Raw genomic sequence first — 19108 nt, forward strand, 5'->3', positions numbered from 1 at the left:
GCTAAGGTATGGTCAAGCTCTTACTAAATGGGAACAGAGAGGGAAGGTTCCTCTTTAAGAAATTGTGGGTTAAGCTTCATAATTTTGAGAGGGCGGATGAGAGAGAGAGAGAGAGAGAGAGAGAGAGAGAGAGAGAGAGAGAGAGAGAGAGAGAGGGAGAGAGAGAGAGAGAGAGAGAGAGAGAGAGAGAGAGAGAGAGAGAGAGAGAGAGAGAGAGAAGGAGGGAGAGAGAGAGAGAGAGAGAGAGAGAGAGAGAGAGAGAGAGAGAGAGAGAGAGAGAGAGAAATTTCCAGTCCCATCTCTGGTTTCTGTCTCTTGAGGACTGCTATCTGTATTTTTTTAATCTCAAAAAGTTCTGAATTGTTCCCTCTTTCAAGCAGCAGCTGCTTCCCTGGGCTCTAGGGAGATGGCAGTTAAAAGGCATCTGAGCAAAGGATCCAGAATGAAAGCTGGAGGAGTGTGGACCTCTTACTCTTTTCCTTTGGTGATCCACACTTGGCTGTTTGTTTTATTCCTTCTGACTAAGACTGACTTACCGTTCTTATTATAAACTTAGTTTTAAGGTCATTGGTGATTTTCAACCCCATCCCATCACACTCCCAAACTTCATTTCTTCTTTGGGCAGAATATGGCCCTAGTATTATTATTATTGGCTGATGTGTCACTATGGAACCTCACATGATCTCTGTAATCCATCATTTCTCATGAGGGAACAATTGTAAGTTATGAGGTGAGGGAGGAACAGGACAAATTGTTGCTCTGGGTTTTCTTGTAGAAGTGCTACTTCTTCTACCCCAGTTCTGAGCTATTGCAAATCCTATTGTATCTCCTCCCTTTTACCTTCCTCCTTTTTTCTCCCTACCTTCTCAAAACCCAAGTGTAATCTAATCTATATCCTCATCTGAAAAATGGGGATAATAATAGTATCTACCTCCCAAGGTTATTGTGTGGATCAAAGGAGATAATAATTGTAAAGCATTTAGCAAAATGCCTGTCACCTAGTAAGTGTTAGGTAAGTGTTTAGTTATTGTTATTGTTATTATTCCTACTAGTAATAATTTTAGTAAAAAAAACCTTGATATCTGCATAGCCAGGAAGGACATGATGTTTCTTTGTGTATAATTTCTATTTATCTGTACAACTTCTATTTGTCTGGGCTTAAACACCCAGCTTAAACATTCACATAAACACATGTATGGGTACGTGCACACGTACACGCGCACACACACACACATACACACACACACACACACACACAAGTTCTTTGAATATACTAGTGAAGGGCATTATATCTCGTGCATGGAATTCTTTGTTTTATGTTCCATGATCTCATGAGATTCCTTTATATTTTTTTCTGAAATCTTGAAATCATCTGGAAGGAGAAAGGTAATAGTAGATAGGGGAGGGCTGGCATTTTAATCTTTGACTTGGATTAATATGTCCTCACTAATGCTCCTTCGTTCTCTGCTGAGAATGCTGTCAAACTATAGAGAGTAGGGGAGAGGAGGGGACTCAGGATATCTACCAGATAAGACTCAGAAATTTGCTAGTTATTTTAATCTGTTGGTTGGGGACAAGTGCATTTTTTATATTCATGTCATGTCATGAATATAAGGCTGATTGCCAGCACAAATAATTTACCCTTTCTGCTGGTTTGACTTATTGAAATATACCCACTCTTATTCCTGGCAATCCTAAGAAAGAAAATGTCACATGAGGACCTCAAGAGGACTATGAAGAAGCAATAATTAGATTGTAACAGTTATTGAGAGGTTTGAGTAAAGGAAGAAGATCCTCACTTAGAAAGTGGGTTGTGTCACCAACATTACCAGAGTTGAGAAGGAGAAGGTCCCGGTTTTCCAACTTACTAGCTGTGTGCCCTTCGGAACGTTATTGAACTTTTATGAGTTTTAGTTTATTCCTCTGAAGAATGGAGGACTTGCATTATCTACCTTTGTAAGAAGGTTGAACAAGAGAATAGGTACAAAGATTGGGGTAACTGTGAATGTTTGATGGAACTGTGATTTCATCACAATGGGGAAATGTCACTGTAGGGACATCAGAGAAGTTCTTAACTCAATGAGTGAATAACCTAAAAGAAGTTGTAATTTTCTTATGTCACACAGCTATGACCAGAGGCTGAACCTGAGCCTAGGTCTTCTTGGTTCCAGGCCCAGCATTCTATCTACTATTCCATGCTGCCTCTATGTGTCACTATAAACTGCTATTTAAATTCACTTATTATTATTACCATTATTGTTAATGTTGATGTTGTCAATTTTTTTCACTCCTCAAGTATTTCTTATTGTTCTCTTTTTGATGCTCCTATTCTTTCTTCAGAATAATCTATTTTTTTGTATGGCTTTTTCCTTTACTAAAATGCAAGCTCTTTGAGGGCAGGGATTACTTTTCATAACATTATTGGGTCTAGGTTCCTCTCAAAGAAGTTACTTCTCATGTCTTAAGCACTTAATGAGATTTGTAAAAAGGACAATGAAATAAAATGATGAGAAGTTAACAAGTTTCTTAAGCCAGAGTAAATGCTTACCATACATCAGCCACCTAACCCACCTTCTCCTCATGTTTCCTTTGTGTGAAAGAAGGGATGCAAATTTCAGCCACTGACTCATCTCTTGGGATTATGGTGAAGCAGGTGATATGGGTCAAGTGCTTTGAGTTTCTCCAGTGAAGTGAGCTCTATCTCATTTAAGGTATTGGGCTTTTTTTTTTTTAATCCTGTCTCATTATCCCTGGAACCTCCTTTGAACCTGAGAGCTGAGGCCAAAGTCCAATCATACCTTTCTGCAAACCAGCAGCACACTTGAGTGAAACAACACACTTCTTAGTTACTGTACCTCGGTGTGTTGAAGGCCCCTGGGGTGAACCAGCTTCTGCAGGATAGGCTGCCACGTCTCCTTTTCAACCGTTCCACTCCACTGGGTAAATACTGACTTCGGCAGGCTTTTGTAACATAAATATGCATAGCATGCATGCTCCATACATTTTTTTTTCCTCTTGATGCACATTCAAGAACAGTTTGGTACAGCCCAGCCTCAGATAAAAGCATGCTGGAAGTTTCCCCTGTTTATGTATGGCACACACTTTTGACATTGTCTTTACAGCAGTAACTACAAATCCCATTAGATAAATACAGATGTTGCTGTTGGACCCAGAAAGCAAATCACCATCCTTATAGATCCAGTCTTTATGGGAGAAAAATGCCAGTTTATTAGGTCTCTGTCTTTTGGGGAACAGGAGGGCTGCTTGGGGTAGAGGGGGGAGAGTCCATGGTTGCATGCTTTGCTCTGTGAATGTTGTTTTACCTTCTCACAACTGCTTCCTAGAACAGAACCTTGAATGTCAGCATCCTCCTGCCTGCAACTGAGGGATATATCGTTAGTAACCCCCGAACTCTTTTCTATAAGCCCCATTACTTTGTATACTTTATCAATGAAACTTCATTTATTAATCTGTGAGAATAACAAGTTAAGGTATATTGGAAATCTTTCCTTCCTGTTGGAAGCACAACAATATCTTTACTTAATGGGATGTTCTACCAATATGTTTTTTTCTCTAACCCATTCCCTGAGTATAGAGCAGAAACCCCAAATTATTTTGTACGTTCTTTGTGCATATTGCATATATTTAGATTTACATATCGTTTCTACTGATAGAATGTTGGCTCTTTGTGGACTAGGACTGTTTCTTTTTTGTTTTTGTATCTTCATTATCTAGGCCAGTGCCTGGCATACCATAGATGCTTAATAAATGCTGCTTGGTTGATATAAAGAAAGTGTTTAGGGCAAGAAAGAAGAACAGGAGTTCTAGAAATTTTGGACTACTAAGGCAAAGCAAAGGTCATGTTTCAAATGTTTGAATAGATACATAAGAGAAGCATAAAACAAAAGGATTTAGACCCCAAAGTGATTTAGACATCTCTGACCATTAAGCCCAACTTTTTCATTTGACCAGTGTGGAAACTGGAGAGAAGAAGCAATTTGCTTAAAATTACACACAGGTAAGGCTAGCTAGGTGGCATAGTGGATAGAGTGCCCAGCCTGGAGTCAGGCAGACTCACCTTCCCAGAGTTCAAATCCAGCCTCAGATACTTACTAGCTATGTGACAGTGGGCAAGTCACTTAACCCTGTTTGCCCTCAGTTTCCTCATCTGTCAAGTGAACTGGAGAAGGAAATGGCAAACCAATCCAGTATTTTGTCAAGAAAAACCTACATGGGGTCATAAAGAGTTAGACATGAAACAATACAACAGCAAAAACAAAATATAGGTAATAAGTAGCAAAGCCAGGTCCAATGATTTTGACTCCAAATCCAATGAGTGTTCTGTGTGTATATCTCTGCTCTGTCTCTCTGTCTCTCTCTTTTCTGTGTCTCTGTCACTCTATGTCTATCAGTCTATGTCTCTGTCTATCTCTGTCTCTATGGGTGTGTCTCTGTCTCTTACTTTGTTTCTCTCTCTTTTACTCTTTCTCTGTTTCTGCGTTCCTTTTACTCCCTGTCTCTCACCTATCAAATGTTGTTCCTATGTGAAGAGCATTGACCTATTCCTGTTGGTGGCACTAGAATCTCCTCCTGGTTCCCTAAAAGTCAAGAGAGTCAGCATGGGTTTAAAAAAAGAGCAACAGAATAGGAGTCAAGAGACCTGCACCCTGGTCCTACTTTTCCCACAACTAGCTGTGTTACGTGGAGAAAATCATTTAAGCTCTCTGAGCCTCTTCATTTATCAAATGAGAGGACTAGATGATTTCTAAAGACTCCTCAGCACTATGACCCTATGATTCTGTATGTCTCTTCCAGATCTAAAATTCTAATTTCCTTCTCAGAACATCTTATATACTCAGTAGGGAATCTGAAGAGACCTTTTAATGAGAGGCCATCCTTTGAGCTTGTACACAATTTAACAGTTATAAAGAAACAGACTAGGACACATTCAAAAAAAAGGATCTCCATCTTTTACCACCAATTTAGTAGCTTTCTATTGCGAGGTTCACGGTTTTTTCTTCCTTAGGCTACAATCCTGGACCTTAGCCTTTTCTCTTTCTTTACTTTTACTATCCCACCTTAGAACAGAGCATATTTCCTCAGCTGATTATCTAGTGAAAGCCCAAATAGTAGTTGGAGGAGATCTCAGGAACGAAGACAAAAAGGAAAGTCATGTCATTCTTTTCACTTTATCTAACCTCTTATGACCAAATGACCTTGATCGATTTTGGCTTAAATGAATTAAGGGTAATGGATTTCAGTGAACAAGAGCAAAGGACTTGCAATCAGAAGGACCTGGGTTTCAATTGTGTGTTTCTGGGTAATCCGTAGACAGCCTCATGCAGAAGAAAGAACCCTGGATATAGAAATACTGCTCCTGAGTTCAAATATCACTTCTGGGGCTTGTTATCTGTGACCTTGACAAGTCATTTATCATTCCTGTGCCTCATTTCCACATCTGTACAATGAGGGGGTTCTACTACATAGCCTTTGGGGTCCCTTCCAACTCTAGATTTATGAACCTAAGCCGTGGAACTTCTTTCAGCCTCAGAGTCCTCAATTTTAAATTGAAGATAATAATATCTATAACATCTTCATGGATCAAATGAAATTATGTTGTAAGATACTACATAAATGCCAGTTTTAATTATTATTATTATTATTATCATTATCATTAATTATTATTATTATTATTATCATTATTATATTCACAATAGATTCACTTTTTCTTCCCTTGCATTAGAATTCTGTGTTCCTCTCTGGGGTCCATATAAACTTCCTTAGTATCAGGTTGAAATTGCTCTCTCTAAAGTTACCTGAAACTTTAAATTTTAGTTCCCTGGATTCTGGCATAGTGTATCTTTCTCTAAGCTTCCCTTCTCCCCCTCCCCCCTGTCCCTTGCTTGGAAACATTCCTAAGATCATAGATTTAGAACTTGAAGGGATTTTAGAAGTTATCTGGTACAGGAACTCTTAACCTTTTTGGTGGCATGGGCCCCTTGGGCAGTTTAGTGAAGCCTATGGACCCCTTCTCAGAGTAACGTCTTGAAATGTATGAGATAAAATACATAGAATTACAAAGGAAATGAATTATAGTGAAATAAAGCTGTTTTTTTTCCAAAATATTAAAAAGATTCAAGGACTCCAGGCTAAGCACCCTAACTCAGTTTAACTCCCTCATTTCTTAATATGGGACAAGTGGGAGTTTTGACATGCCCAAGGTCATACCTAGTAGTAAATAGCAAAGCCAAAATTCATATACCAACCCTCTGACTCCAAACCCAGTTTTCTTTCCACTGATCCACACTTTGCTCCGCAATCTCATGCTTTTCCTAAATTGGCCTCACTCTAATCAGCTGATGCACCCTTTTCTGGCTGTTTGCAGCAGTCTTGTAACTTAGAGTCATGCTGTCTGTGCTTTGTTTCCCTCAAAACCTTCCAAATACTCTAATTCTAGGGTGCAGGACATCCCTTCTGCCACTGTCTTGTCTTGTTCTCTGGCTTGTGCATTCTATATCATATATGCAATGTCAATCAAGTCTAATCCATCATTGATTTCATATTTCTAAAAGTGCACCTTTATACCTGATAATCACAGAGCAACAATCTTTATGAATAGACAGCTGAATATGGGGTCAAGAAGATCGACATTCAAATCTTGTTTCCAACATTTGCCAGCCAATTTTATGATCATAGCCAAAACATCTAGCATCTCTGATCCTCATTTTTCCCATGTGTAAAATGAAAACTATAATACCTTTGATAGCTGCCACAGTTGTGAAGCTCAAATAAGTTAATGTATACAAAGTGTTTTGCAAAGTTAAAAGTGTTATACCATCAGTTATTAATGTTAACTATTATAATAATAATCAACAATAGAAGTTGTAGAGGAGGATATTGATCATTTATATGACCACAGTTTTGTCATTTATACTCTCCGAGCACTATTTTCTCACTTTGAAAATGGGGATAATAAAATTAATACCACATTTATATAGGTTTACAAAATGCTTTTCTCATAAGAAGTACAAGTATTAGTATGACCTCTTACTCACAAGATGAAGAAATTGAGCCCTAGGGAGCAGAAGTAACTTGCCTAAAGTTACTAAACTAGTAAGTGTCAGAGCCAGGAGTTGAGTCCAGATGTCCTTGAAGCCAAGCTCATTGTTTTTCCAACTTTATCCTGTTACTTTTCAAAAGGCTTTCTCATGGTATTGTTGTAAGAATCAAATGAGATAAATTATGTCAATTGCTACATAAATGTGTTATTTTTATTTTTATTGCTGTTATTAGTGGTAGCTGGCTAATAGTGGACTAGAACCCAGGTGTCCTAATTATTATAGAAAATTCAATATTCCTTCTACTCCCATAGAAATGGAGGAAGGGGCCCATCACACCACATACTTTTCTTCACCACCATCAGATGCCTGTTTGGAAGGTGTGGGTGAGAATGATGCATAATTTTTAGGCTGTTAAAAATGGTAGTTGAGATGATGTGCTTGGAGTGGGGAAAAAAGAGAATAAAAACAACCTCTATCTTCAAAACGAGGTTAAGTCACTCCTTTCTTGTTTACTTAATGGTAAGATGTAGGAAATGTTTCCTTGGACAAAAGGATACTAGCACTGAAAACTTGGTCTCTTTTGGAATAGGGAAAGTGGCATTGCGTTTGCAGATGGGCAACATAACAAGATGACAGCTGTATGTGGAAGCAAACTCAGGCTGGGCTCCCCTGCCTGCCCTTCCATAGGAAGCCTCCTTGAACAGGCAAGGGGAGAGGGGTGCATATTTTGCTTAGGAATGCACAAGAAAGAAGAAATCAGTAGTCTCAATTTCCCAACGTTTCCCCTAGCACTTCCTCCTTCCTCTACCCCTTTACCACCCTGCCTCTTCCTAGTGAGGGTAATGCCTCAGAGAGGGTCACATCTTTCTCTTTGCTAGCTCCTTGTTCCTTTGCTGGAGCTGAGGGGGTTAAGGGAAGAATAGAGACAGACTAAACTGCCGCCCTCTTCCCTCTCTTCCATGTCTCTGCATGGATTTTAAACAACTGTTTCCAATTCCCCAGGCTGTATGCTCACTGGTTCCCAGACCCAGCAGTGCAAGGGTTAAAGTGAGAGCTCTCTCTGCTGCTCACAAGCCTTCCCTGAGATTAATGTGCTAAGTCTGCGCCTCTCAGTGTGTCTGTATGGGAGTGAAAGTGTTGGTCAGTGATGGAGTTGCTACCATGACAACCCTGGAAGTCGGTGCTTGTGCGAGTCGGAGATGTTCCTGGGAGGAAGGAGATGCTGAAACTAGGGGAAGCAGCTGAGTTTGGTGTGGCTCCGGCGACGCGCTCACATCCCTGGCCAGTGGCTTCCTCTCTCTGAGCTGAGCGAAGGAGTGCGGGGTTCCCGCAGCTCCCACACCCGGGCTCCTGCTCCAAGCCTTCACTTTCTTTTCTCTGCTGGAAGGCTTCTTCTTGCTCCCAGGGTTCGGATCTAACATCGTTCGCCGAGCTGGGTGACGGGACTGAATCCAGGGGCTGGATTTGGTTTGAGGAAATTTACAGAATCGGGGGCATCATTAGGAACTAATTGCAAATCCCTGCTGGGAACTTTTTTTTTTTAAACCTCCCCTCTGTTAAAGAATCAGTGTGAATTGTTTTTTTTTTATGTATATATATGTAATATACATATGTGTGAGCTAATAAAATTCTTTTCTCCTCTTCCAAAAAAGGAGCTTTTTTAACGACATCTCCTTCATGTCAGAGGCACTTTTTTGGGTTATAAACTTTTGATGCCAGACCTCTGCAGCGCGTGCCCAACTGAATCTTAAAGTAGCATCTTGAAGAGAGAGCAGAGAGAGATCTGTGACCTTCATCCCTGCACCTTCCTTCTTCTTCTCCCTTTCGGTCTGCCTCTTTCCTCACCCGAGGAACGTGGGGGGCACGCACACTTTGGATGCTGTTGGGGGAATTCGTGTCTCCGATGGTGGAAAGCTGAAGCTGGATTTTGGGGGAGGATCATTAGACTTGGAGGAGCCCGGGTTCTTTCTCTCTCCCGCCCCCAACCCTCCCCACTTTTTGCTCCTGGATCGCTCAGTCCCCTTCCTCTCCCCCCGCCCGCTTCCTGTGCCCGGCTGGGGGGCGCCTGCGGTGCCGCTGCTCCAGTTCAGGGAAGTTGTGGCTGTCGAGGATGGGGGTCGGTGGGTACTTGCTGCTGCCCTGGAGGTTCCTCGTGGTCCTGTCTCTCAGGCTGCTGTTCCTTCTGCCCACAGGAGTGCCAGTGCGCAGCGGAGATGCCACCTTCCCCAAAGCTATGGACAACGTGACGGTCAGGCAAGGGGAGAGCGCCACTCTCAGGTAGGGAGCAGCTCTTCGCTTCTTTGTGGTGGGGGAAAGTGGGTCTCCTGAACTGTAATGATGACTTGTGTTGGGGTCTGTGGAGGCCAAGAAGAGATTAGGGCCCTGGGAGCTAGGACATTGCCAGAGGTGTTGTGCAGGCCACAAGTCATGACACTTGCTCTCCAGGAAGCTCAAATCCAATCTTCTGGCAGGTTTATAGCTCTGCTTGGGCATCAACATTTCTGTGGTCTGGGGCTCTAAGGATAAACACAGCTCTGCTTCATTCACCTTATTTCAGTGTGAGGTCTCTAAGTCTGGGACCTTCAGTGGCTAGAAACTGAGAAGCTGCCATGTCTTCTTTTTTTCTGGCCCAGTACTGAAAAATAGGAGCCAGGTGCCATGTGGTCAAAGGAATTTGGATTCTGGGTACAAATCGAATATAATGTGGTCAGATGGATGCTCTAGTGCCTTTTTCATAGGCCAGAGTGCATGTGTGTTTGGGTGTGGTTAAAAAGGGTGGGCAAGGTGGCCTCCATCAGTTATTTTCTAGCCTGGCCCTTTAAGAGTCTGTTACTAAAGCTGATAGTATTAAGTCAATCAGGTGTTCCTACGGTGTCTATTATAATTTCTTAGGCCAGGCTTTATATATAGGACATAGGCAAAGGAAAGAAAACATGTAGCTTACATGTAGATAGACGTCTTGTGTTCTGAAGAGTACACCAGGACAGCATTTTGTTTTCCCTTAATGAGTTACAAAAAAACAACTAAGCCACTCCATACAGAGAGAATGAGAGATATGCCTGGAATATAGACCTTTGGGGACTGGGTTGCTGCAGCAGAGACTTTAATAAAAATGCAGCCACCACTTTCCACCAGCTCAGCAGATATCATCTTTTATCCCTTTAATGAGGCTGTTGTGGTCCTAAGAGACAGATTCAGGGTTGTCCCAGCTTAACTGTACCTCACAGTGTACACAGGGGGAGTTGTTTGGCTCAGTTAGTGACTTTGTTGGTTATGATGAAAATAATGCATCCTGTCTCAGATCTAGGAGTGGAGCAACTTGGCATTCCTTGCAGAGAAAATGGGATTTCCCACCAAGTTTTTATTTAAATATTTGAATTTGCATCATTTTTACATTCAAGGGGCAATTGAGGTAAAAGGTGGAATTGTTCTGTGGTACTGACTATCCTATCTCATGCTTTACCGTCAGGAATTGATTTCTAGATGAACAGTGATTTCCAGTGATTTACTCACACACTGGGGATCAGTGGCAGCTTTATGTCTTGATGCTCAGGGACCTATGAAATCCAGAAACCTAGAGAGTAGCAAAAGCAGATGTCTTCCAAATTTTTTGATAGTACTGGACAATTCAGTCTTCCCCAGACACATAACGACCCTATGGAGTAATCTGTCTTATTTACTTTATCCCAAAGATCTGCCTTAGACTCATTTACTACCTGGGAAACAAAGTTACAGGGTGTATAGAAGTAATGATGATCCACATAGAAAATGCAAGCAATCTATGTGTGTCAATGATAATCTGATTGGCATTCCATACTGCTCTGTCACTTACCCCTTTGTAGGCCCTAGATGGAAGGATTTTAGGTCTGGGTGTCAGAGACCAGAGCTAAGACTTGCCTGGAGCCCTGAGTGTTACTGTGTAGAGAGCAAAGTTGTCAGAAAACTTGTTTCTTTTCAATGGTGTAATACAAGGGGTCTACCAGCAGAGGGCCAGCTTTGATTTACTTTTTTGTTAGCTGTTGCCCTGTTTTCATCCTGTCGGACTTCTAACGTTCAGCAGCTGTGCTTGGTAATGGGAGTAGGAATAAGAAAAAAAAATAAGCTTGAAAAAGCTAAATAGCTGCTTATTTTGTAAGCCTGGCTGTAGGAAACTTTCATGTTTAAGCAGAATTCGTATTTGTTACCTGCCTGCGCTTTCCTTTAATGAGAGAGCATGTCTTAGGAGGAGAGGTTTTTTCAATTTGTTTCTTCTGATAGTTTGAACACATTCCTTTTCCTCTGCTTTAATATTTCCATATTTTCGTAATTTTCTATATTCTTCCTTTTGATCGCTTGTGTTCTGTTTTTGTCCTTTCTTCCCCTTCCCTTTACTTGGTTTCATCTCCTACTTTCTTGGAGCTGTTTTTTATTCACTGAATTGTTTGTCCACCATTTTTCATGCTATTTAGCTCTTCATGTTCTTTGATTTTACAACTCCTTGGTCCAACTGCCATCACCATGTTTCTGAAAACTACATCCAAGGCTGTTGGTGTCATCCCTCTACTTTTCTGTGGATTCCAATCCTTAACAGGTTTTCCTTCCTTTTCTTTTGCTGATTATCAATAGGGCACCAATCCTAAGTCTATCCTAATAACACTAATCATTATCCAGTAGCTTTTAGAGGCAGCTAAATGATGCTGTGGATAGAGTGTTGAGAGAACCTGAGTTCAAATCATGCCTCAGACACTGAATGACTTGGGCAAGTCATTTAACCTCTGTGTGCCTCAATTTCTTCAAATGTAAAGTGGTGATAATAATAGAACTTACCTCCCAGAGTTGTTGCAATGGTTAAATAAGATGAAGTTGCTTAGCATAATCTTTAATCAATGCTCATTTCCTTCCTTCTTTTAATTCCTGAAGCTCATGGCTATTCAACAGGGAAAAGCAACTGCATTTTCCTTAACTGAAAATAATCAACTATTTTTATTTGACAGACTTCCCAAAAGTAAAGGATGCTGGTTTTGGAGCCAGTTTTACACCTTCATTCAAACTATGGCTCTACTAACTCACTAGGTGTGTGACCTAACACAAATCAGGTCACTTATCTGGACCTTAACTTTTTCTTCTATAAATGAAAATATTAGATGAGAACGATCCCAAGGTCTGTTCCAGTTCCCAAGGGAACACAGGATCACTTGGAAGGAACCTTAAAGTCCATATAGTCCTGACCCCTCATTAAATGATTAGGAAACTGATGGGGACCTTACATGACTTATCCAAGGTCAAACAGGTAGTTAGCATTAGAGTCAGGATCACTAGGTTCTCTTATTTCAGAGACAGTGGTCTTTTGATTATGCCATACTGCAATCTTCCCAATTCTATAGATGGTGAAACTGAGCCACATACATATATGTATATAAAATATATACATATATGTATGTGTATATACATGTATGTTTATACAGTATGTATATGTAAATATATATATATGTGTATATATATATATACATATATATATATATATATATACATAAATACATTCATGTACGTGCATATACAGTTAAAGAGATTTGTCCAAGTTCACAGGGATAGTAAATAACAGAGATGAGACTTGAACCCAGGTCCTCTCACTCCAGTCCAGTGTGTTCTGCCACGCTCTTCTAACTCTTTCTGGAGGTTCAGTAATCTCAGTGGATGATCTGATGAACCCAGGGTTGGCTTGGAATTTTATCAGAGTAGAGCTAAGCCTTCAAAGGTGCATTAAAATGTTGCCCACAGTCATCTACAAGAAACGTCTCCAAATTTGATTGTTCTTTGATTCTGCACTTTTACACTTGTTTTAATCATAGTTCCCCCTAATATAAGTGTCTTGCAGTTTACAAAGCACTTGCTTTCACAACATCCCTATAATGATTCAGTAGAAAGTGAGTATACGGCACCAAAAACAGTGCCTGGCACCAAATAGGAGCTTAATAAATGATGGTTGCTGATATAGTACAGGTAGCAGTGCACAGGGGCAGCTAGGTAGTGCAGTGGCAGGAAGACTCATCTTCTTGAGTTCAAATCTAGCCTCAGACACTTATGAACCCTGGGCAAGTCACTTAATCCTCTTTGCCTCAGTTTCCTCATTTGTAAAATGAGCTGAAAATCGAGAGTCCCTCCAGTATCTCTGCCTCCAAAACCACCAAATGGTGTCAAAAGTCAAACATGACTGATTGAGCAAAACAAAAATAGTAGCTAGAAAGCTGGACTTTGATTCAGGAATTAAAATCCTACCACAGATTCTTACTAGCTGTATGACCCCACTGGGCAAGTCAGCTAGCCCTATTTGTCTCAGTTTCCTCATTTGTAAAATGAGCTGAGAAGGAAATGGCAAACCACTCTGGTACCTTTGCCAAGAAAACCCCCAATGGGGTCACAAAGAGTCAGATGTGACTGAAACAACTGAACAACAAAAATACCCATTTTATAGATGCAGAAACTGGGATTCAGAGAAATTAAGTAAGCTCATCCAAGGTCAGATATCTAGAAACTACAGGATTACTGAAACTGGGACTCAAATCCAGGTTGTCTGACTTCAGTGCACTTTCCAATCTAATTTTGCCTATTTTCTACTATAATAATTCCTATTTCTAAGCAGATGTCCTTGAAGCCAGCTGCACTGAAATCAGAAAGCTCCCCCCCCCGAAAAAGAAAGAAAGAATGAGAGGATTAGGGTACTCTGTGTTCCAGTCTCAGATTTTCCAAAGATTAGTTATGTGGCCTCAGAGAAGGAACACTTCTTCAGTCTAAGCCTGTTTTCCACATTACAAAATGAGATTAATACTATCTTCCCCTTCACTGCATCATGGGGTTGTTTCAAGCACAAACAATGCATCGTATGTTCGGTTATTTGGCCCACCAAGAACAATATTCTTAATGGCTGCCGTGCATACAATACTTTTAGGTTTTACAAAGCACTTTTCATTTACCAACAAATGGTACAAATGAAGCAATTCAAGCTTAAGTGAAGTTAGTTTGCTAAGGTCATACAGCTGGTCTGGGATTTGAACCCAGGACCTCCAAACCCGTGGTTCATTTCCCTAAGTCATGCTATAGAATAGTGACATAGCCTGCCATCTGTGAACTTTGTGTTGTTGTTCATTGTATTGTGTTGTTTCCCTTGTAATCCCATATATTTTATATTATGCATTTAAAAACCTTATTCTGAGGAGTCCACAGTCTTCATCAGAGTCCTTTCCAAAGATGCCCATGAAACTAAAAAAGGTTAGGAATCCCTGATATAGACATTAAAGGCATGGTATTCATTGCTAAATCTTTCCTTGTGCTACAGCTATATCATATCCTAACAAAGCAACGTGGGTCCTATTGGTCAGGATTCTTATGCTATTGTGGGGCAGCTAGGTGGTGCAGTGGATAGAGCACCGGCCCTGAAGCCACAAGAACCTGAGTTCAGATCTGACCCCAGACCAAACACTTGACACTTACTAGCTGTGTGACACTGGGCAAGTCACTTAACCCCAATTGCCAAAAAATAAATAAATAAATAATATGCTATTGTGTTATAATTTTCACATTCAGCTTTTCTTTTTCCTTCTCCCTCTACAACATCTCGAATCTTTTTCCTTCTTTATCCTCATAGCAACATAACTTTGGTTCTGTCCCCGATCACCTCTCCCCTGGACTATTGAAATCGTTTCCCATGGGTTTTCTTTGCATCTGGCCTCTACTCTCCAGACAATCCTCTGCACAAATGACAAGTTGGTATCCATAAAGGACAGATGTGAGCAATATAATGCCTTGCTCAGCAAACTCTGGTGGCTCACTATTGCTCCTATTATAATAATAAAATTCCTCTAACATTGAAAGCTCCTCACAATCGGGCTCCATCCTTTCTTTCCATGCTGATTACACATTACACCACCTCCCTCCCTCCCTCTACATTACAGCCTATCTTTCTTTTTTACTTTTCTCCGTATATATGATCATGTCCTCTTTCCTTGCCTATATAGATGATGACATCCATGTCTAAAATGCTCTTTGTCCTCTCCTCTGTCTAGTGAAAACTTCTCAAGGTTCAGCTCAATTGATACTTCTTACAAAAGGCCTTTTCTGAATCCCACAAATGTTAGTGCTTTCCTACTTCCATTATATTTATACAGGGCATTTGTATATATTCACACATGTGGAATCCCCTCCCCATAAGAATGTAAGCTCCTTGAGGGTAGGGGCTATTTTTTTTTTTGCTTTTTTGCTTTGCATTTCCTAGCCCCTGGAGCAGTGGCTAACACATAATACAGGTTTATAAAGTAAACAGAGGGGCAGCTAGATGGGCAGCTAGAGCTCTGGGCTTGGAATCAGGAAGACTCATTTTCATGAGTTCAAATCTGGCCTCAGACCCTTACTAGCAGTGTGACCCTGGGCTAGTCACTTAACCCTGTTTTTCTCATTTCTTCATCTGTAAAACGAACTAGAGAAGGAAATGGCAAACCGCTCCAGTATCTTTGCTAAGCAAATCCAAAATAAGGTCATGAAGAGTTGGATATGATTGAAACAACTTCACAAAAACAAAGTAAAAAGAATTGAATTGGGTTAGACTGGATGTTTTTAGGAGTATTGCCCACCTGAATTGATGCTAAAACCACCAACTCTTTCCATAGTATATCCCACTAGGGTTGATGAGACACAATGCAGGCACTCTGTAGACACCTGGTTAACAATTGATGAAGCAACCTCAGTAGCTGAGCAGTTGTTTAATTGTGGGTCTCAGTTTTTTAAGTTTGCTTTAGTTTTTCTTCCAGGACCATGGACTTCAACAACAAACCACAACAAAATTCATTTAATGTTTGTGATGCTGTTAGACTATTTCACTTAACAGAAATAAACCTATTGCGTATATTTTATTTTCTAAAGTAATCTCAATTACATTGGTAAAGATTTGTTGCTGCTGTAGCATGTCCTAGGACATATATGTACCAAAGGCTATTTTCGTTCTGCTTTTTTTTCTGACTTTACTCATACTTTAAAAAAGTATGCTTATTTTAATGCTTTGTGCAATCTGTGATTTCACTGGTAAAATCACACCATCTTATGTGACTCATATGTATTTTACAATAAATCCCCCATAGTCATATGTGCAGCTAGAAGAAGGGTCCCCTGAGGTTCTTCAGATGTTTTCTCACTCTATTTAATTTACTTTATTTTTATTTAATTTTACTTTTTTTTTTCCTTTAAGACTTGATCTCCCTATCTTGCTTAGGACTTAAACACAGTAGCCATGCATTGGCCTGACCCCACTGGTGATCAACACAGAAATCTGGAACTTCTTTATTTCTCTCTTGGGTCAACTTATCCAAATTTAGTTAACCTCGTGGTCCCCTGTTCCTAAGAGCTCACCGTATTGATGTCAGACTCAGTGTATGACACCTGATTGGCTTTAGCTTTACTACAACTCAAAACTCCTGAACCCAAGCAATCCACCTACCTTAACCTACCCAGTAGCAGGAGTTACAGGCATTCACTGCCACGCCTGGCATCTCTTTCTTGCTAGGTGATTGGCCCATGGTTTCCAATGACTATTTTCTGAAAACACTCCCAAGTTTATCCTTCGCCCTGTGTTAAATCCTTTCTTTAGCATACATTTGCAGACTCCCTGCTAGTGAACAATCTTAGTTATGGATTATGGCCAAAAGCCAGAGTGCTACATTCTTCAATTAGATGTTCTCTAGTTTCTCAAACAGATCAAATGAGATAATATTTGTAAAGTATTTGCCATGCTACCTGGTACATAGTAGGCGCAATATGAATGTTAGTTATTGTTGTTGTTGTTCTATATGCCTTTACATCATTTCTACCTATCATCAACCAAAGTTCCCTTTATGATGTATTTTCTATTTTTTTCGTGGCTGTCAGCCTCTCTAGGATTGACTCTTCAATTGAACCAATACCTACTACGTGCCAGGAACTGTCCTAGGTCCTGGGGATAAAAAAATCGAAATGAAAACATTCCCTTTTCTTAAGAAGCATAGATTGTTTGAGAAGGAAACATGTACAGAGAAGCAATACATTCTATCTCATGTACACTGATAAGCAAACCATTCTATCACATGTGTATTGACAAACAAGTCTTTTTTTAATCTCAACTACTGAGGTGACCAAAATAGAGATAACAAATAATGTCCAGAAGGAAGAACACCAGATTAAGAGGCAGGGAACCTGGATTCTAGTCCACTGGCTCTGTCACGAACAACCTGTGTGACTGGTCAAATGTTTTAACCTCCCTATGTCTTAGTTTCTTCCCATGTAAAATGAGAGGTTTAGACTACATGCTTTCTAAAGTTACTTCTTAATATATATTATGTGATCTTATAAACAGAATGCCTAGCTGCCCTGGAAGTTAGAGAATCGTTATGTTATAGTAGGCAGAACACATTTCTTTGAGAGGGATGAGTTCCCAAAATTGTATGGGTCGGGTTAAGTCATTTCACTTTTTTGGGACTCAGTTTCCTCATCTGCATAATAAGGATTTTGGACAAGCTGATCTCTGACATAATTTCCAATTCTCACCTTCTATAAGTACAAGATTTTGTGAAATGCATGTTCACAAATTCCGTGGTCCCACGTGATTCACCTAAAATATTTGCTATTAAAAAAATATAATAAATAGGCTCAAAGTACTGGTTTTGTAGGATTTCTGTTCCAGAGTAACCCTGCAAGCACAGGAATAGTATAGTTTCTTTTGGGAGATAGAAAACTGATTTGTTCTAAGTAGGTATTCAATAAATATTTGTCGATGCTGGTGGATTCCCCTGGAAGGTGGCACATTTTCTGTCTTTGGAGTGGCTCAGTGCACTGTGCTCCAAGGCCTGACTGGGAGGACTGGATCTAGGCAAAACCTGTAAAGCACCATCCCCCTCTTCTTTCATTTTCTTTTCTGTTGGGCATCTCCTTCATGTCCCCCAGTATTCCATTGGCCCTTCATTGCACCTTGCTGACCAGGACCACTTATTACAAATACTTAACCAGGTCTGTCAACTTCTATACTCTGGCTTTTCCTAAGCTGCCCCGTCAAAATTCATCTGCTTTATGTCCCATCCTTTCTGTCTAGTGACAGAAGCTAATCTGTTCCGTGCTAATGTATATTGAGCTTCTACTATATTACTCTTTTCAGTTAAAATACTTTCATTTTAACTGTGGGTTTCTGTAGACAATGTCTTAATGGAATAGAGGGAAAATTTGGGAACCCTGGTGGGCAAGAGGGGAGAAAGGTGTATGGTCCTTTTGTATGTGTCTCATGTAGCACCAGGAAAGTAGCAGCCACCTTCACCTGTGGCAAAGACCAGTCTTGCATGCACAGTCGCCTGCAGATTGCAGTCTGGACCACAACAGCAGCTCCAATTTCCCTCAGGGCAAGAAGCAAGCTAGTGTTCATTTGATGGGCAGAAAGGGATCTTATTAGCAGCAGTAGAACAGTGCAGAATGCAAAGTGCGGCACTGTTCTGCAGAAATCCCCTGTGCTGGGCAAGTGAGGAAACAGCAGTGCATGGCAAAAAAGGACAGGGAGGCTGCAGGATCCTGCAAGGGGAAGAATGTTCACTGATGCAGATGATAGGCTCACTGGATATAGGACCCCACAGGGGAGAAGCTGCCTGATTTCCCAAATCATTTTATGGTAAGAATGACCTGAACAGGGAGAAAATAATTCTTTGCAGTGATCCTCTCTATCCCCTTAGCTCATTCTTCTCAGACAGAAGAGGTCCTGGAAACCTCAGCAATACCAGGCTTCCACCCCTGGTGTCCCTCAGGCAAATTTGACCCTGGGCCTTAATTTAGCCTTATCTTTCTCGTTCCTCTTCTCTGAGTATCCAAGCCAGAACTCCACCCTTGGCTGGCTCACTGGGTGGTTGGCTCCAAGGGAGATCATGAACAAGATGGGCCAGTGATGTGTTGCAGTCTGATGGGGCTCAGCAATGAGATGCAGAAGGAAGGCGGCCTCTAATAGGTTTCAGTTGACCTTCCCAGGGGGAGGACTTTTAAAATTACTTATTAACGGGAAGCAGCCTTTACAG

The 19108-nt window shown here is 40.7% G+C and overlaps 1 protein-coding gene across 2 annotated transcripts in view; it reads left to right on the forward strand.

Moving 5' to 3' along the window:
* Window positions 1–19108, forward strand: part of OPCML (opioid binding protein/cell adhesion molecule like) — a 1421771-nt gene that overhangs the window by 704626 nt on the left and 698037 nt on the right. The window contains exon 2 of one of the 2 annotated variants that reach the window (XM_020963819.2): window positions 9254–9338. In XM_020963819.2, the coding sequence (XP_020819478.1) occupies window positions 9254–9338 (85 nt within the window). Of the gene's footprint in view, window positions 1–8122; window positions 9339–19108 lie in introns of those variants that run through there. The other variant, XM_020963818.2, reaches the window with a different exon arrangement.

Source organism: Phascolarctos cinereus, unplaced genomic scaffold (assembly GCF_003287225.1).
Source record: "Phascolarctos cinereus isolate Bilbo 61053 unplaced genomic scaffold, phaCin_HiC Scaffold_726;HRSCAF=1367, whole genome shotgun sequence".
In the NCBI taxonomy this organism is placed as follows: Eukaryota; Metazoa; Chordata; class Mammalia; order Diprotodontia; family Phascolarctidae; genus Phascolarctos; species Phascolarctos cinereus.